The sequence below is a fragment of the Chrysemys picta genome, chromosome 4 (genome assembly GCF_011386835.1).
Source record: "Chrysemys picta bellii isolate R12L10 chromosome 4, ASM1138683v2, whole genome shotgun sequence".
In the NCBI taxonomy this organism is placed as follows: Eukaryota; Metazoa; Chordata; order Testudines; family Emydidae; genus Chrysemys; species Chrysemys picta.
In genome coordinates this window covers 34,759,052-34,775,592 of record NC_088794.1, presented here as the reverse complement: position 1 = coordinate 34,775,592, position 16,541 = coordinate 34,759,052, and the positions used below count along the sequence as shown (strand labels likewise).

The 16,541-nt window shown below is 41.4% G+C and overlaps 1 protein-coding gene and 1 non-coding gene across 15 annotated transcripts in view; both read left to right on the top strand.

The window, feature by feature from the left end:
- The window catches only part of CHID1 (chitinase domain containing 1), a 275,561-nt gene that overhangs the window by 136,860 nt on the left and 122,160 nt on the right, over positions 1-16,541 (top strand). Inside the window, exon 12 of one of the 14 annotated variants that reach the window (XM_065594679.1) lies at positions 12,707-12,728. The exons of the other annotated variants lie outside the window; for them this stretch is intronic. Coding sequence (XP_065450751.1) covers positions 12,707-12,713 — 7 coding nt within the window. The 3' untranslated portion in view covers positions 12,714-12,728. Of the gene's footprint in view, positions 1-12,706; positions 12,729-16,541 lie in introns of those variants that run through there. 14 annotated transcript variants of the gene reach the window in all.
- Positions 8,453-8,559, top strand: LOC112060249 (U6 spliceosomal RNA). Its single transcript, XR_002889559.1, has one exon. It is a non-coding gene; the product is annotated as a U6 spliceosomal RNA (small nuclear RNA).

Here is a 16,541-nt window from a genome sequence, read left to right as displayed (position 1 = left end):
GCGGTTTTCCTGTTAACCTTCAGCAGCAGAAAACAAACTACCCTCCCCCATCCAATTCTCTGGATGATCGCTTTATCCCTCCCCCCACCGCGTGGCTGGTATCAGGGAAGATCCCTGCAGGAATCAAACTAACACCCCCACCCCGCCATGAATTCTCTGGGATGATCGCTTTACCCCTCCCCCCACCGTGTGGCTGGTATCAGGGAAGATCCCTGCTAGCCAAACGCAAAAAGCTCTGGGCCAATTCCCCCCTATCCCCCCCCCGCGCTTGGCTAACTGCAGGGAAGGATTTCTTTTCAGCCACAGGCAAACAGCCCAGTAGGAACGGCCACCTCTGTCCCCTTAATTAAATTCCTGTATTTCAACCAGGTTACCATGAGCGATATCACTCTCCTGAGGATTACACAGCAAGATAAAGAACGGATGTTGCTTGAATGCCAGCAAACACCGGGACCATACGCTGCCAGGCTTTGTCATTCAGTGATACCAGATTACTTGCTGCAAGCATGGCGTGGTCAAGTGTCCTACCATGGAGGACGGAATAAGGCTGCACTACCCAGAAACCTTGTGGCAAGGCTTTTGGAGTACCTCCAGGAGAGCTTCATGGAGATGTCCCTGGAGGATTTCCACTCCATCCCCAGACACATTAACAGACTTTTCCAGTAGCTGTACGGGCCGCGAATGCATCCCAAGTCCTCAGGGCAAAGTAATCATTAAAAAACGCTTGCTTTTAAAACAAGTTTTATATTTTAAAAGGTAAACTCACCTGAGGTCCCTTCCATGGGGTCATGGTCTTGGATACTGGCTTGGGAGAGTTGGGAGGGTACTTCAGTCAGGCTGAGAAAAAGATCCCGGCTCTTGGGGAGAACGGAGTGCTGGGTGCTCTCTGCAAGCTCGTCGTCCTCCTCCTCTTCCCCGTTCACAGAATCCTCAGGTGTAGCTGATGAGATTATCCCCGCCTCGGAATCCATGGTCAGAGGTGGGGTAGTGGTGCCCCCCCTAGAACTGCAGGCAGCTCGGCGTAGAAGCGGCATGTCCACGGCTCTGACTCGGAGCGACCGTTTGCCTCCTTTGTTTTTTGATAGGCTTGTCTGAGCTCCTTGACTTTCACGCGGCACTGATCTGAGTCCCTATTGTGGCCTCTCTCCATCATGCTTTTGGAGATTTTTTTCAAAAATTTGGCATTTCATCTTTTCGAACGAAGTTCTGCTAGCACTGAATCCTCTCCCCATATAGCGATCAGATCCAGTACCTCCCGTACGGTCCAGGCTGGTGCTCTTTTTCGATTATCGGCCTGCATGGTTACCTGTGCTGATGAGGTCTCTGTGGTCACCTGTGCTCTCCACATGAAATAAAATTCAAATGTTCGCGGGGCTTTTCCTGTCTACCTGGCCAGTGCATCCGAGTTCAGATTGCTGTCCAGAGCGGTCACAATGGTGCACTGTGGGATAGCTCCCGGAGGCCAATACCATTGAATTGTGGCCACACTAACCCTAATTCGAAATGACAATATCGATTTTGGCGCTACTCCACTCGTCGGGGTGGAGTACAGAAATCGATTTAAAGAGACCTTTATTTCAAAATAAATGGCTTCGTTTTGTGGACGGGTGCAGGGTTAATTCGATTTAACACTGCTAAATACGAATTAAAGTCATAGTGTAGACCAGGCCATGGAGGGACACTGAGGGAAGACACTGAGCACTGCCTTTCTCTGACCTGCTCCATGACTTCAGGAGTGATTTTTCTGACACAGGTAGAGCTCATCAAAGAAAAGAGCCAGAATGTAGAGCACTTAGGGGTGTGTGTGTGTAAGAGAGAGAGTGAGATCCTGAAGAATGTTGACACATAGGGTCCTGGTTTTGATTTTGAAAATATGGCACTTTAATTAGTATTTGTTACTTTTCTCTTTCACCATATTTACTTTGTGGATTTGACAGCACTTTGTGTATCGTTTCATCCCCCTCACCCCACATATTCAGGGGAACTGAAAGACCGTGGTGGTCTTTCACAGAGCAATGGGGAGGAGGGATGCACTTTTTGTAGAGGAGAAAAAATTGTCTGTAAAATCAGATATTGGAGGGGGAGTCAGGAACAGATGTGGTATCTTTAACTACCTGTAATTTAAGTAGGTTCCAAGTTGCATGCCCCATTTAATGCAAGTGTAAGGTGTGAAGGTTTAGAATGTTTCCCTTTCTTAAGATCATCCTTGACAGTCAAGAATGTTAATTCTACTTTGTAATATTCATCTTGAAGGTCATTATAATGGGGATTTTACATAGTTGCGAGCAGAGGTATAATAGTATTGTCAGACTGAGTGCTGTAAAAGTCTTGTAATAAGAGCACAGTGTTTTGTCCTGGCATATACTAATTGATACTTGATTCAGTTTTGCTGTACTTGATCCAGTAAAGCTGCTGCTAAACCATAATCCATTTATACATGTCTAGAGCTAAATTCACTCTATACAGGATCTATTTAATTGAACAGTACTGAAGTGGTTTTATAAATAAAATGACCCTGTTACTAGAGATCAAAATATGACCTACTTTTAAGTGTTACAATATGGAGGAAAAGTCTCCATGGTTCTTAATATTTAAAATCTGTTTTGCTAAAGTAAATAGAAGTGGATCACTTTCACAGATACTGAGAACCAACAGCTCCCACTAACCAAATTGTATATTCTTCTTGACCCCCATATTGCAAAATCAGCTTAGAATTGCCATCAGTCCCAGGGGAATTATGGGACTTCCCCAGGGGAATGTGGCAACTTGACCTTATTCCTTCAATTCCTCTGCGCTCCTAGAGGTATCTTATGCATCTTGAAAATTTCCCACAAAACATTGTTTCCAGGATCTGTCCCAGGAAACTCAAAGACGATTGCAGTCGAACTGGAACACAGAGCACTGATATGGGTGTAGGGCAAAACTGTGCAGACATCCTTAATGTGATCTAGTATACTGATGTGTGGCTGCACTGAAACATTGGTGCTTCAGCTAGTTCAGTTATAAACATTTCAGTTCCTCTTTGGGTACATGTCCATATATGTTCCACTCTTTGTGCACATGTGGCCCATGTGCTCAAGAATGGAGTCTCTTGGCCAGACGTGTCCATTGGGGCCATACATGAGCCCTAAGTGTCCTTATGTATTGATGGTATAAAGTGTGGTTCAGGCTTGACCGCCATTCGGTTCCTTCTCATTGCCTAACGCCTGTGGTGTCCATGAGTTGCGCAACTTATTTTCACACTCCCTTTGTATATTGTTGTATGCATTAGTGTTAGTTACCTGTAGAAAGGATAGTCTGCCTATTGGAAACTTTTTGTGATAGTTTTGGAAGTTTTACCTTTCTTATTCTATTTTCTTCTCTGATTGGGAACTTCTTCCGCATACCAGGACTTAGGGATGGCCCATCCTAAGTCACCAGGCTTTTATGTTTTGTCCCTCCTGTTAGGCTGATACCTATTAATGGATGCATCAGGTGCCTTTTTTGTCTTGGGGACACTCATATCCCTGACAAATGCTCGGTGTAGAAGTGGTTTCCAAAAGGACTTTGATGGGCAGGGGTACGTCTTAAAACATTTTTGTTAGACGCTCCATACGGCCAGTCTTTGATCAGTGCAAGGCAGTTCCCCTGGACAAGTGCAACCTCAGTCTAGAAGTGCCGCGGTGAGTTCCATCTCCACTGGCTCCCAATCTCTATCTTCAAAGACCATTCCAGCTTTGGACTCAGGTAGGACTGAAAAAAACAGGTGATCAGAGAAGAGGGAGCATTTTCCTTAGGGAAGAGCAGAGGCAGATCCCCAATGGGAATTCCCAGTTAAGAAACCCAAATCACCTCACTGTTCCTAATTGAAGGAGAGTCCACAGCCTGAGCTGGGTGCTGTGGGAGCTCTGAGTCTGCACAGTACTGGGATTCTGACACTGTCTCAAGGTTCATAGCTATTTGCCTCTAGAACCAGGCCATAGCATGAGGTTGTACCTTGGCACTGAGCACTTCTGTGCTGGCTCTTTTTGTATCAGCTCTGTCAGTACTGGCCTGGTTGGCACTGCTCACGTTTCCACTTAATGTGTTGGTACTGGACACATGTCACCATAAACCCTTAATGCTTTCTATTCCCACGCTGAGATTTATGGCTTCATCCCTCTTGGTACTGAAGAAGTTTGCAATATTGAGGGATCTTCAGGTGTAGAATGAGCTGAAATCTCCACTGCTATCCAGAGGGTTAAATATCCCCGCCATGGTAGCATTCCCCTCTACCTCTGAGGCACTGGGTGCTTCCCCAATGCCAGTTATATCCAGATTTACATCACAACTTAGCACTCTGGCTTTGCCTGCCCTTCCCCCTCCCTTAGACGTGAGATGCTCTTTTTCACCTTCACATTCTCAGCACAGGGAGGAGAGATCACCTGCATATGCTACAAGGGCACCCTTGTTTGAACCTTCTGATTCGGAGAGAGAGTCAAGGGCTTCATAGATGTGTAGATCTGTTAGGGGATATAGAAGTGGGCATATGCTTTGGTATCCTTCTCCTTAGCTCCCAGGCCCTTTTCCTTACAGTGTTCCCGTGTGGACCTATTGTAACCCCCGTGGTCTTTACCCCTTGAGATATCACACTCCTGCACCCCCTCCTAACATAAGAACCTCCTCTCCTGTACCTTTCCAAGGACCTGGGGTGTCTTAGCTTTCAGCCCATGAATCTGAACCCCCTGAGGACCTATCTAAGGAGGAGCACTTTAGGATGAGGATCAGACAATGCCAGTTGCAATAACATTTTTGTCCCTGAATGTCCCATCCACACCGTCTCACCCACATGACGAGAAAAGATTGCAAGATCTGCTCAGACATATAGTCAATTCCCTTGAGATGCTGGCGGAGAAGGGACAAGAAACCCCATGTAAACTGTTGGACATTCTCCATGTCTTTGTGCCTGGGCACCTGGTACTTCCCATCAATAAGCTTTTAAATAGTGCTTAGCATCCATGGCAAACATCAGTGACAGTAATTTCTACCACTATAAAAGTAGGTAAGAGGTACCAGATGTATCCACTGGGGTGTGGTAGCTATACACTCAGCCAGTATCGGGCTCACTAGTGGCTGTAGTGACCAGTGAAAGGAACTGTCGTCAGCAGCCAAGAATGACAGAGAGATGAGGAGTCAAAGTGACTCTGTTTATTGGGATGTAAGAGTTGTTTGTTTGCCAGCCAATAGTTTTTGACTGCAAGTTATAAGGCATTATTGGTGTTATTTGACCTTTTAAAATTACAGTAAATTTTCAGACTTTGACAAACTCTCACAGGAGAACAGAGAGGAGTTTAAATTTCTGATTTCAGAAGGGTGGTTAATTCCCAAGACATCCATGTAGGCAGCTCAGGATGCTGCCGATACTGCATCCTGGTCCATGGCAGTATCCATTGTTATGAGGCTGGCATGCTGGCTCCAAGATTCTGGCATCCCAAGAGAGGTGCAATCGACCTTTCAGGGCCTGAAACTTTTTGGTGCAAAAACCCACAAGCCCCTTAACTTGTTAAAGGATTACTAGGCCATGTTTCATTCTTCTGGAGTTTATACATCAACTCCTAAGAAAAACAGGGGAGACCACACTCTTATGCTTGGCAGAGACCTTCACATAGTACCTTTTTCCATCAGTGAGCCTCCATGAAAGAGACATCCTTTAAAAAAAATAAAGGGGGGGGGGAAGAAGACCACTTGCTTCCGCTATGACTTCATCCCTTTTTGCATCTACATGAAAACAATCATTTTGATGGGTTGGCAGAGAGTCACGCTGTGGTCAGTCTTCTGGCTCCGTACTCTTCCTTCCCCTCATTTGGGAATTGCGTTCAATTTTTCAAGGAGTCATGGAACTTGATAACAGTCAGGTGGGCCCTAGAGATCATTTCAGTTGGATCTTTTCTTCAGTTTCGTATTACACCTACCCACAGCCCCTTTCCTACCCTTTTCAGCGACCCCCTTCATAAGAGACTGTTACATCAGGAGGTGGCCTCACTTTTTTGTCTCTGATCTATAGAGAAGATTCCCTTACAATACAGAAGGAAAGGTTTTTACTCCAGTTACTTTCTAATACTGAAGAAAAAGGTCTTGTCCTGCCTATTTGGACAAATGGCCTCCTGCATGGTCATCTAGCAGCATTCCAGAATACACTTACTTTGCATACAGAGCTGGTTAAAATCCGCATATGCACGGAGCAGACACCATTTGGACATGCCTCTTCAAATCCTTCACAATGGTCTCACGTCTTTAAATTAGTGGAAGGACTTCAACCTGAGAGTTCCTTTTTTTCCCATCCCACCCAATCAGAACTTTAGTGACTGATGAACATTCTGTCTCTTCTGGAACGGGGAGCACTTATGGGCTGTCCTCAAGCACAAGGTCTGTGGACCCATGAGGAGACTTTTCTATATATAAACCTATTAGAGCTCAGAGTGGTTCACAGAGCCTGTACTCCTGTACTTCCTACCAGTGATCCAAATACTGATCATTCAAGTTATGACTGACAGTATGACAGGCAAGTTTTATATCGACAAGCAGAGGTGGGTTTGTTCTTCCCCTTTCTATCAAGAAGCGGTCCGTCTATAGAATGGGAGCATTTGGCATCAACGGATGCCAGATCTACGGAATGCACTAGCAGACCGCCGGAGCAGATGCTTTTCATTAGACTGACTGGATGATCAAGGATTCTGATGAGACCAGCGTTGTCACTGGTATGCACATTGGTGTATTCAATGCATAGCAGATAAATTACTTCGGTTTAATTTGATTAAAATTAAGCAAATTAATGTTAGAGCAAGTCCATTTTTGATTTTGAATCGAACACCAAGAAAATCTACTGTAAATAAATGAATAAATGCAACAGCCAAAATCTTTTCAAGGTGGGGATATTTTCACTGATGGTCAGGTGACAATGCAAGCCAACACATCCAAAGTTTTTATCTAAAAAGCAAAGTGGTAACTAATGTAAGAAGTGCATTATAGTTTGTCACTGACATAGATTTCTTCCATCACTCTAGTAATTCAGCAGTATTAGATTTCCAAATAAAATGTTAAGGAAAATAGAATTTACATTTAATGAGCATTTAAATAGATCAATGAACATAGATTTTAAAACTCCTAATTGTTAATTTCGGGAGAATGAAGTCTTTTAAATACAGTTCTTTATTCCCAGAGTTCAATCTGGTAAGATGCCTGATTTGACTCTTAATTGTTATATATTCTCTCTAAAGATCATAGAGTTGAAGGGTTTACTTGTGCAGTTATTATGTAGAATATATTCTTAGAAGGATAACATAACTTAAACTGTGAGTGACCACTATGTTTCAGACATTGGGTTGCATGGTTTGCCACAGATACACCTCTACCTCGATATAACGATACCCGATATAAAACGAATTTGGATATAACGCAGTAAAGCAGTGCTCCGGCGGGGCAGGGCTGTGCACTCCGGTGTATCAAAACAAGTTCAGTATAACGCGGTTTCATCTATAACGTGGTAATATTTTTTGGCTCCCGAGGACAGCGTTATGTCGAGGTAGAGGTGTACATGTATTGCATTGGAGACATGAGGTTCTGATACTCGTCCTTTTGCCTTAGTAGTCAATTTAAAAACAAAATTTTTAGGTTAGATGTAATTAAATACCTCTTCGTGTATAATTTGAAAGTGATTCCTGCATCCAAGATAACCAAGCTGATAAACTTATCTAAGCGAACTTTAATGCTGAAGAGTGGGGTATGTCAGCTCAAGATAATCTACTACTGCATTAACAGGAAGCGCAATGAAATTGTTGTATTGTGATATATAATTGTTAATATAGTGAGGCTTTTTTCCTTTGGCCTAGTGGTTAAAGTGGGATCCAGAGATAGCTGGCTTGGAGTCCTAGCTCTTCTGTGTGCCCTTAGACAAATCATTTAGCCTGTCTTTTTCCCCTTTTTTATAAAAAGGAGATACTTGCCTTTCTCTCAAGGTATTGAAGCTAAATCTATTTGTAAAACATGTTTGAACCCTCAGAGGAAGGTGTGGTAGAAGTTATAATGATGGTGGTAGCAAATCGGAGTGCAGCAATTTGCATGGTTAAGCTAAAGAATGGTTAGTATCCAAAATGCAGGGATTTGCATTCTGAACAGCTGCTGAAAAGTACAGTCGTCAATAACTGTTGATTGGCTCATACAGCTATTTGCTCCTTTATTAAATCTACTGAGAATGGATTCTTCAGTTATGTGCTATATTTAACTGGGATCTGTCACAAGAGTGTAAACAGTTAACATAGTACTGAGGTAGGTACATTTACACCAGTTATTTACTGAACTGTGCTTAGTTCCAGAATAGCCCTACTCAAAAAAATCATATCTTTTCTAGTTAGCTTATTGGCTGACTGGGTACACATGGGGAGAAACTGGTATAAGGGCCAGGTTCTTGCCTCCTTTGTCTACATTTAAATGTACTGTGATGACATCGGCAGCACATATACTAAAATTGGAATGATACAGACAAGATTAGCATGGCCCCTGAGCAAGGATGACACGCCAATTCGTGAAGTGTTCCATATAAGGCGGGAGGGATAGCTCAGTGGTTTGAGCATTGGCCTGCTAAACCCGGGGTTGTGAGTTCAGTACTTGAGGGGGCCATTTAGGGATCTGGGGCAAAATAATCTGTGAGGGATGGTACTTGGTGCTGCTGTGAAGGCAGGGGACTGGACTCGACCTTTAAAGGTTCCTTCCAGTTCTACATTTCTATGATTCTATGATACTGCTTTCATTTGAACTACATATAAGCCATGCAGTGGTGTGATGTTTTTACATTCCAGTCACAGACCATATACCTTCTGCCTCAAGTTCTGAGGAAGATGAAAGAATGGAGCATCTTGATTGCTCCCGGGTGGCGCAGGCAGTTCTGGCTCCCAAGCATTCTCCAAATGTCCCAATATGCATCCATATTCAGCTCTTCCCAGACTTCTTGACTCAGGACAGAGGCATGGTATTTGTATGAGCAATGGACCTAGAAAATCATGCTTGGAAGTGATACAATCCATCCTGAGCAATAGTGAAAGAGATTCCATGAGGAAATGCTACACAGCAAAATGGAAAAGATCCAGCATTGCCAGATACCCCCAGAGGGAGCCAAGACCCCTACTATTCTGGACTATTTCCTCTTTCTAAAAATGTCGGAACTATCTCTCAGCTCCTTGCAGGTCCACTTGGCAGCTATTAGTGCCTTTCACCATCTGGTGGATAGCCATTTGTCTTCGCCCATCCTATTACAGTGGGGTTTCTAAAGGGACTTTTGAGATCCTCTCCTTTGATACTGAAACCTAACCCAACATGGGATCTCAGCCTATGTCCTATTGGCATTAATGGAGGCTCCGTTCTAACCCTTAGCCTTGTATTCCTTTGTTTATCTATCTTTGAAGATTGCCTTTCTGGTTGCCATCGCCTCAGCCAAAAGAGATGGGGAGGTGGAAGCTCTTGTGGCTGATCCACCTTATATAGTCTTCCATAAGGACAAAGTTTTCCCGGAGTTTACTTTCAAATTCATTCCCAAGTAGCCTTGTAATTTCCTCTAAATCATGTTATCCATGTACTTGTCATGTTCTGAAGCTTCATGCTACCAAATAGGACAAAAAACTACACTCTGGATGTATGTCGAGCCTTGGCCTTCTACCTGCAGAGGGCAAAACCCTTTAGAAAATCCCCAAAACGCTTTGTCTCCTTTGCTGGGGAATGAATGAGAGGTGTAGCCTTGCATGCATATATGTACATTGATTAATGCTGTAATGCAAGTAGTGAGTCAACAGACCCAAGGCATATAAGGTAAGGATGGCTTAGCATAACTAAGGATTGGGCTTGACATGATTAGATGACAGGCAAGTGACCTTAAGTCACAAGGTAAAGTATAACAGTATGCAAGTATTAAAAATTAGTCAACTAGTGTTAAGTAAGAAACCACAAACACAGGTTACAGTTTAGGATATTTTTAGGCAATATGTATAACTGAAACGCACAAGATTTGATTGTAATATTCCTGTAAGAACATAAGAATGGCCAAGCTGAGTCAGACCAAAGGTCCGTCTAGCCTAGTATCCTGTCTTCCAAGAGTGGCCAATGCCAGTTGCTTCAGAGGGAATGAACAGAATAGGTAATCATCAAGTGATCCATCCCCTGTCGCCCATTCCCAGCTTCTGTCAAACAGAGGCTAGGGACACCATTCATGCCCATCCTAGCTAATAGCCATTAATGAACTTATCCTCCATGAATTTATCTAGTTCTTTTTTGAACCCTGTTACAGTCTTGGCCTTCACAACATCCTCTGGCAAGGAGTCCCACAGGTTGACTGTGCGTTGTGTGAAGAAATATTTCCTTTTGTTTGTTTTAAACCTGCTGCCTATTAATTTCATTTGGTGACCTCTAGTTCTTGTGTCATGAAGAGTAAATAACACTTCCTTATTTACTTTCTCCACACCAGTCATAATTTTATGGCAACCAATTGACATAAATGCTAATGAGTTTGATTTAAATGGTTAATTAGCCTATAGGAAAGGGGGACTTCAGCAAAACTGGGGTGTGAAGTTCAGATAAGGAAAAAGGGGCTGAAACCCCCAAAATTGTAAGTGGTTCTCATCTTCTCATTGAGATTCTCACACTAATGACAATTCTGATGCTGTAGCTGATCTGGCTGAACCCTGCTGGTCTAGTCTGTGTTAAACAATCAATTATAATCTATATCCAAACTATAGATCTGGTGACAGAGGGGAAGCAATCTGCTCACACAGACTTTCCAAATGGATTTTGGCTTGTGTCCGGCTTTGTTACAAGGTAACTGTGAATCCCTCCCCAGTAAGGTTTGAGGGCTTACTCAACGAGATCCAGGTTGCAGCGATAGCTTCACTTTGAGATGTCCCTCTTCTGGAGACCTGTAGAGCTCTATTCGCATCTTTGCCAAACATTATGCTCTGGTACAAGTTTATTCAGCACATGAACCCGTAGGCAGAGCATTCCTCCAGTCAGAGGTAGAGCAAGATTCTGTACACACTTCTCCTCAATGAATACTGCTTGTGAGTCACCTCAAGTGCAATACACAAAGGGACCATTACTCAAATTAAAAAGAAAGGTTATTTACCTGTATAGTAACTGGAGTTTTTCAAGTTGTGTGGTTCCTATCTGTATTTCACTCCCCACCTCCTATCCCTCTGCGTCAGAACCTTATCCTAGTGCTGTTCACAGTAGAAAAAAGTAGAGAGGCAGTTGGTCAATGCTGCCACTTATGCCCTCATTTCAGAGCGCTAGCGCGGACCAGTGAAAATCTTCTGGTCTCAGGAGTATAAAGTATGTGCACACCTTGAGAGGAATACAGATAGGGACCACACAGATACTATACAGATAAGTAATCTTTCTTTTGGGTTTATTCACGTTATTTTTTGTCTTGTTTGATTTTCTTCTACTTATACCTTGGAAGTGTGAATCTCTGCTGTGGTCTAGTGTATAATGCTGCTTTTTTCTAGAGACAGTTAGAAAAATTTTGTTTTCTTTTGTCCTCCAGGATTACTGCAGATTATGGCATAAGGCTCTTGGTGGGGTGCTGGGTTAAAGGGCCTGTAGTGTATCCTTTACCTGATCCTAAATTTGACTGGAATTTTTGTTTCCCATTCCAGCATTATCAAGGGTTGGATACTGCTTATAGAACAAAGCCACATTAACTTCATACTTAGATAGACGTGGCCATTGAGTGTTAAAATGAACCTGTAGGGTAGCAAGGTGGGGTTTTTTTTTGTTTTTTGTTTTGTTTTCCATACTGAAACTGTACGGCTTGGAATTGACATTAAGTGTCATGTCTTGAAATATCCCAGAGAGAACAGTAATATGAATTTTTTTCATGTCAGATGTTGGAGCTCCTTGTGTTTGGGTTTGGTACATTAGTGTGCGCTAATATATTTAATTGTTTTGCAACTTCATGTATCTGTGTGACTCCAGTATTGTGATTCTTTGTATAGAGATTTCATATCTAAGTACATATGCAACACTGTACTGTTTAAAAAAGTTTCTTTAGACTTGTATAGCTTTCAGTCTTGCATGGAGGGTTAACTTTGTGCTTGACTGTACACATGAGAGGACCCAGATTTTGCCAAAAAAACAAAAACAAAAAAAAAAACCATAAGAAAAAATGACTTTATATTAATGTGACGATCAAAAGGACGATAAAACTCATCTGGTTACTGTGGACTTGCATATGGAGACTATTGGACCTGAGTGTCTCGGTTAGCAGAATTGTTCTGCTGAAAATAAGAAATACATACTTTTATTTGTGTATTGCACATTTAGGATGGCATTTATCCTTATCTGTAAGCACATCCTGAATGGAAACTGGGGTGGGTAAACTGCTCTTCTAAAGATAACCTCAAAACTCTCCCTATTTCATGCTAAGTGAGACTTAGACTGTATCTTTCAATGGCTAACACTAATTCATTCTGCCTTCTGAGGAAAAGGACGCCTTACACAGCACTTCTTTCAGCTCTTCTGGGTGTGCCGCCTGATCAAAAGTGATTCACCCACATAAAAGGTCAAGCAGCAAATAAAGTAACTATTATAGGCAATATTAAAACTCTGCTTAAAAGCAATGCAGGCTATTTTATGAAGCCATGTAGATTTATCAGTGAACATAATTTAAATGATAACACTTACCATAATTGTCCTTTATTTCTCACAGCTGCTGACTAGACCCAAGCAAATGATCATCTGGTGGATAAAGATATTGGACTGTTAAGTATCTGCCTAATCATCATTATAAACGAGAGAGAAATATTTAACTCCAATCTTTGATTTTATTTTTTGCTCCATCATATGCAGTGTTAGGATTAATGCTTGTTGGAAAGAAAATCGAGTGATTCCTGCTTCTCTGTTATAGTCTTGCTGCTTTTTTAATAATCTAACAGTGCCTTTTAAAAAACCCCACTTTGTACAGATATTCATCTGAGTGACAAAGACCACTAGCACACTAGTCAGAATGCTGGCTTTTTGGATGTTGGAATTGCATTATAAAACTATTGGATTGTGGAACAAGCTCTGTTAGAATTTGATTATCCAGTCTGTCCCACTATCAGGAATCTTCTGTAGGGAATAATCTTACACTGAGTCCTTTGTCTGGGATAACGTTGAATGACTCTAATTAGGTTTTTTAAATACCCTATATAGAAGTTCAAATCTTTTGCTTTCAGCAAAAGGCATTAGTAATACAAAACTAAAGCTGAGATGAAACGAAAGCTAGGTTGACTTCTTGAATTGAGTTGAGAAAATCAGTTATGATTTGATCTTACTATGCTTAAACCTTACGTCACTATTTTCTTTTACTGTGTAGTGGGGGGGGGACCCTTAAAGGTACAGGTGACTTTTCTTTCAAAAAGGATTATTTGACGGTCATGAAATACAATTTTCTAAAAGAACAGAAATTCCTGCTAAGTATTTTTCCATTTAGTGAAGACTTGTTGAAAATTATCTTAATTTAAATTGGATAAACCCCATCAAACTAAGGATGTTATGAGTACTAAGCTTGCACATATGAAAATTAGAGTATTCAATGTGAGAGAATCTTTATCTGCGTACCAATATGTTCTAAAGACACATTGCCAAGTTATTGTGACTAGCCCCCAAATATGCTGCTTATTAGCATCAAAAGCATTGTAACCACTCTTCAGACAATTAACTTGGTTCCTCCATTAAGATTTTGCAATTCAAATACTTCTATTCATTCAGAATGCTGTGTGAGGCCCCAGATTCTAAGCTTATACTTCTGTCACTGAGAAATGCAATTCAGCTGAATTTATCTTTGGGAGAAATTGCTGTGCATTAATGTTTAACAGCAATATCATTACATTTGAGAATAATTTACTAAGACATTTAGAAAGTATGAATTCATAGGCTGCAGCATGGTTAGCAAAATATTCTAAATCTTGAACTAGGAGGGAAAACTTCTGATTTTAACATGGATATTAGTCCTTTGGAAGAAACGAAACACAGGGAAGTGTTTGAACCATAATATCTTCTGTACCTAATACTTTTTTACTCCCATCTTGCCCTCTTTCCATATACCAGTAGTTCAGCTATTTCTAGAACTATTTTTCTACATTTTCATTCACCTTAAATTTCTCTCCTATGTGCTTCAATCTAATTTGCATCATTCATATCTTCCAAACCAGTTATCTAGATCGATATAAACTTAATTCAGACACCTTGATGGTATTGTGTGAAGATAAGCTCCATATTAACTGAAAACCTGGAGGCACCATAGTAAAATTCTTCTCATAACTTTAATGGCTAGACTTCACACTTAATCCTTATATTTAGATACTTGTATGACTATGGTACTCTAAATGACTTATGAAAGAATGACATTGCTTTCATTTCCTAGTGATGTTTGACTAATTCCTTATAGTTGTGAGGAATGATCATTTTTGTCTTGTAATTTATATTTTATATATTATACACCCACAGTGTGTAGCTAATGCATATTTAGCTTGCAGAAACCTAACAATTGTCCGTGGCTGTGTACTATACCCTTGATTTTCTGACCCAAAGTGTTCAGATTTTAACTGCAAAATAAAGGGTGTTTACAAACGTTCCTATTCAAGCTGATAAACTTATAATTGAAATCTAAGCTTTCAGATCTCAGCGATGTATTTTTAATCAGTTCTATGACTTCCACATATTAAGATTCTATACTTTAAGGCTTAAAAGGCTGTAGCATGTGATTTCCTCTCTCCTCAGTTTTGTCAGCACAAGTTTAAAAAAAATCAAATTTTTAAAAGTTCTAGTGGCTTTCACTGATGTAACTTCTTACCAGTTAGTGACAATAATATCAAACTGCTTGCTTGACGAATGGTTATTGGAAATTGACTACTTCTACACACCAGATCTATCAACATTAATTATTTTTCACTTACAAGCTGTTCTGTTTTTTCTTTGGTGCCCAAATGAGTGAAAAATCTTTTAAAAAAGACTTAAATTTATATTTGTTACTGTCTTCACTTATTTAGACTCATAAATCCAAATCAAAATTCTGCCCTTAATTGCACCCTTGCTACCTCCTTGAAGTCGGAATGTGAACCATTGTATTCTTATCCTGCTCTGCCTTTTAGAATAAAGATGATGTCACGCTGCATATATAACATAATGAAGAATATGATTTAGTCATGGAAGTCACAGAGCCAAAGCTGTGCACCCCTTCCACAGCTGTGGCTGGAGCTGGGAGTGTGTTCCCCCGTCCTATGGCTTTGGCCGGGGTTGGAGCCAGGGTCGTGCACCCGCAGTTTGGATTAGGGCCGTGTGCCCCTACGGCTTGGGCTGGGGCTTGAGCCATTCCTGTTCACTCCCCCTTCCCTAATGGCTGCAGTTGGTGCTGGAGTCAGAGCTCTGAGCCCCCACCCACTTCCTTTGTCTGTGGTTGGGGTCTGGGCTGTACACACACCCTTTCCCCCCCCTCCCCCCCGCTTCAGCCGGTGCTGGAGCTGTCCCCTCCCCGTGATGGTGGGATTGGGACATTTAGTCACCCCCCCAACCCCCTGAGGCTCCACCTGTCATTCCTTCCCCCCTCCCCAGCCCTCTCCCCCTCCGTTATTTTTAGTAAAAGTCACAGGCAGGTTATGGCTTCCGTGAATTTTTGTTTATTGCCCGTGACCTGTCTGTGACTTTTACTAAAAATAACTATGACAAAATCTTATCCTTAAATATAATATAATTATAATAGTATAAATCTTCATACTGGGGAAATATTGTCTTGATTCTTTGCACTGAGCTACATTATTTTAAGGTTATCTTGAGGAAGATATAGACTTGACTTGATTAGAGCTGGCTGGAACATTTTCAGTGAAATGAAATAATCTGTTTCATTGAGACCTGGTTTTGATAGTGTTGTTATCAGGAAGATTTATTTATTTTTTGGCTCCAGGGGTATGCTCTCGCTCTCTTTCATGTCAAAAGCAACCAGAGAGCCCCTGGGCCCACCAAACCTTCCCAAATTTAAAAGCTCAGATTTCGAGCCAAACATGGGCATTTCAACACAACTATGTTTTCATGAAACAGTTGAAAAGTTTCTGTTTTGTTCCACTGCAGAATGAAAACAAATTTTGAAACCTCGAAAGTTGATCTGAAACAGAATTGTTATCCTCCGACAATTGCTCTAGATTTAATATTTTATTCTCACACACAATTATCCAGCATTTCTCAAACTCTTATACTAGGCACAGAGCCAGCCCCTCAAATGAGCCAATTTAAAAAGCACACTACTAATTCAATGCTGAGCAGAGTCTATACGCCATATCACTGATTTATACAGAGTCATTCATCTTCCTAGGACAGATAAATGACCATATGTGATTGATTTGTATAAATCAATGTTTAATACTCATACTTAAGCAGTAATGCTCCATGGGGCCTCAAGTCCGCCAACTGGTCATTAACTACAAGGTAATACCGGGACTGAAGGTCACTATTACTATTATAAACTTAATAAAATATTTGTTCTTTGTATCTCATTTTCTGTGTGGCGC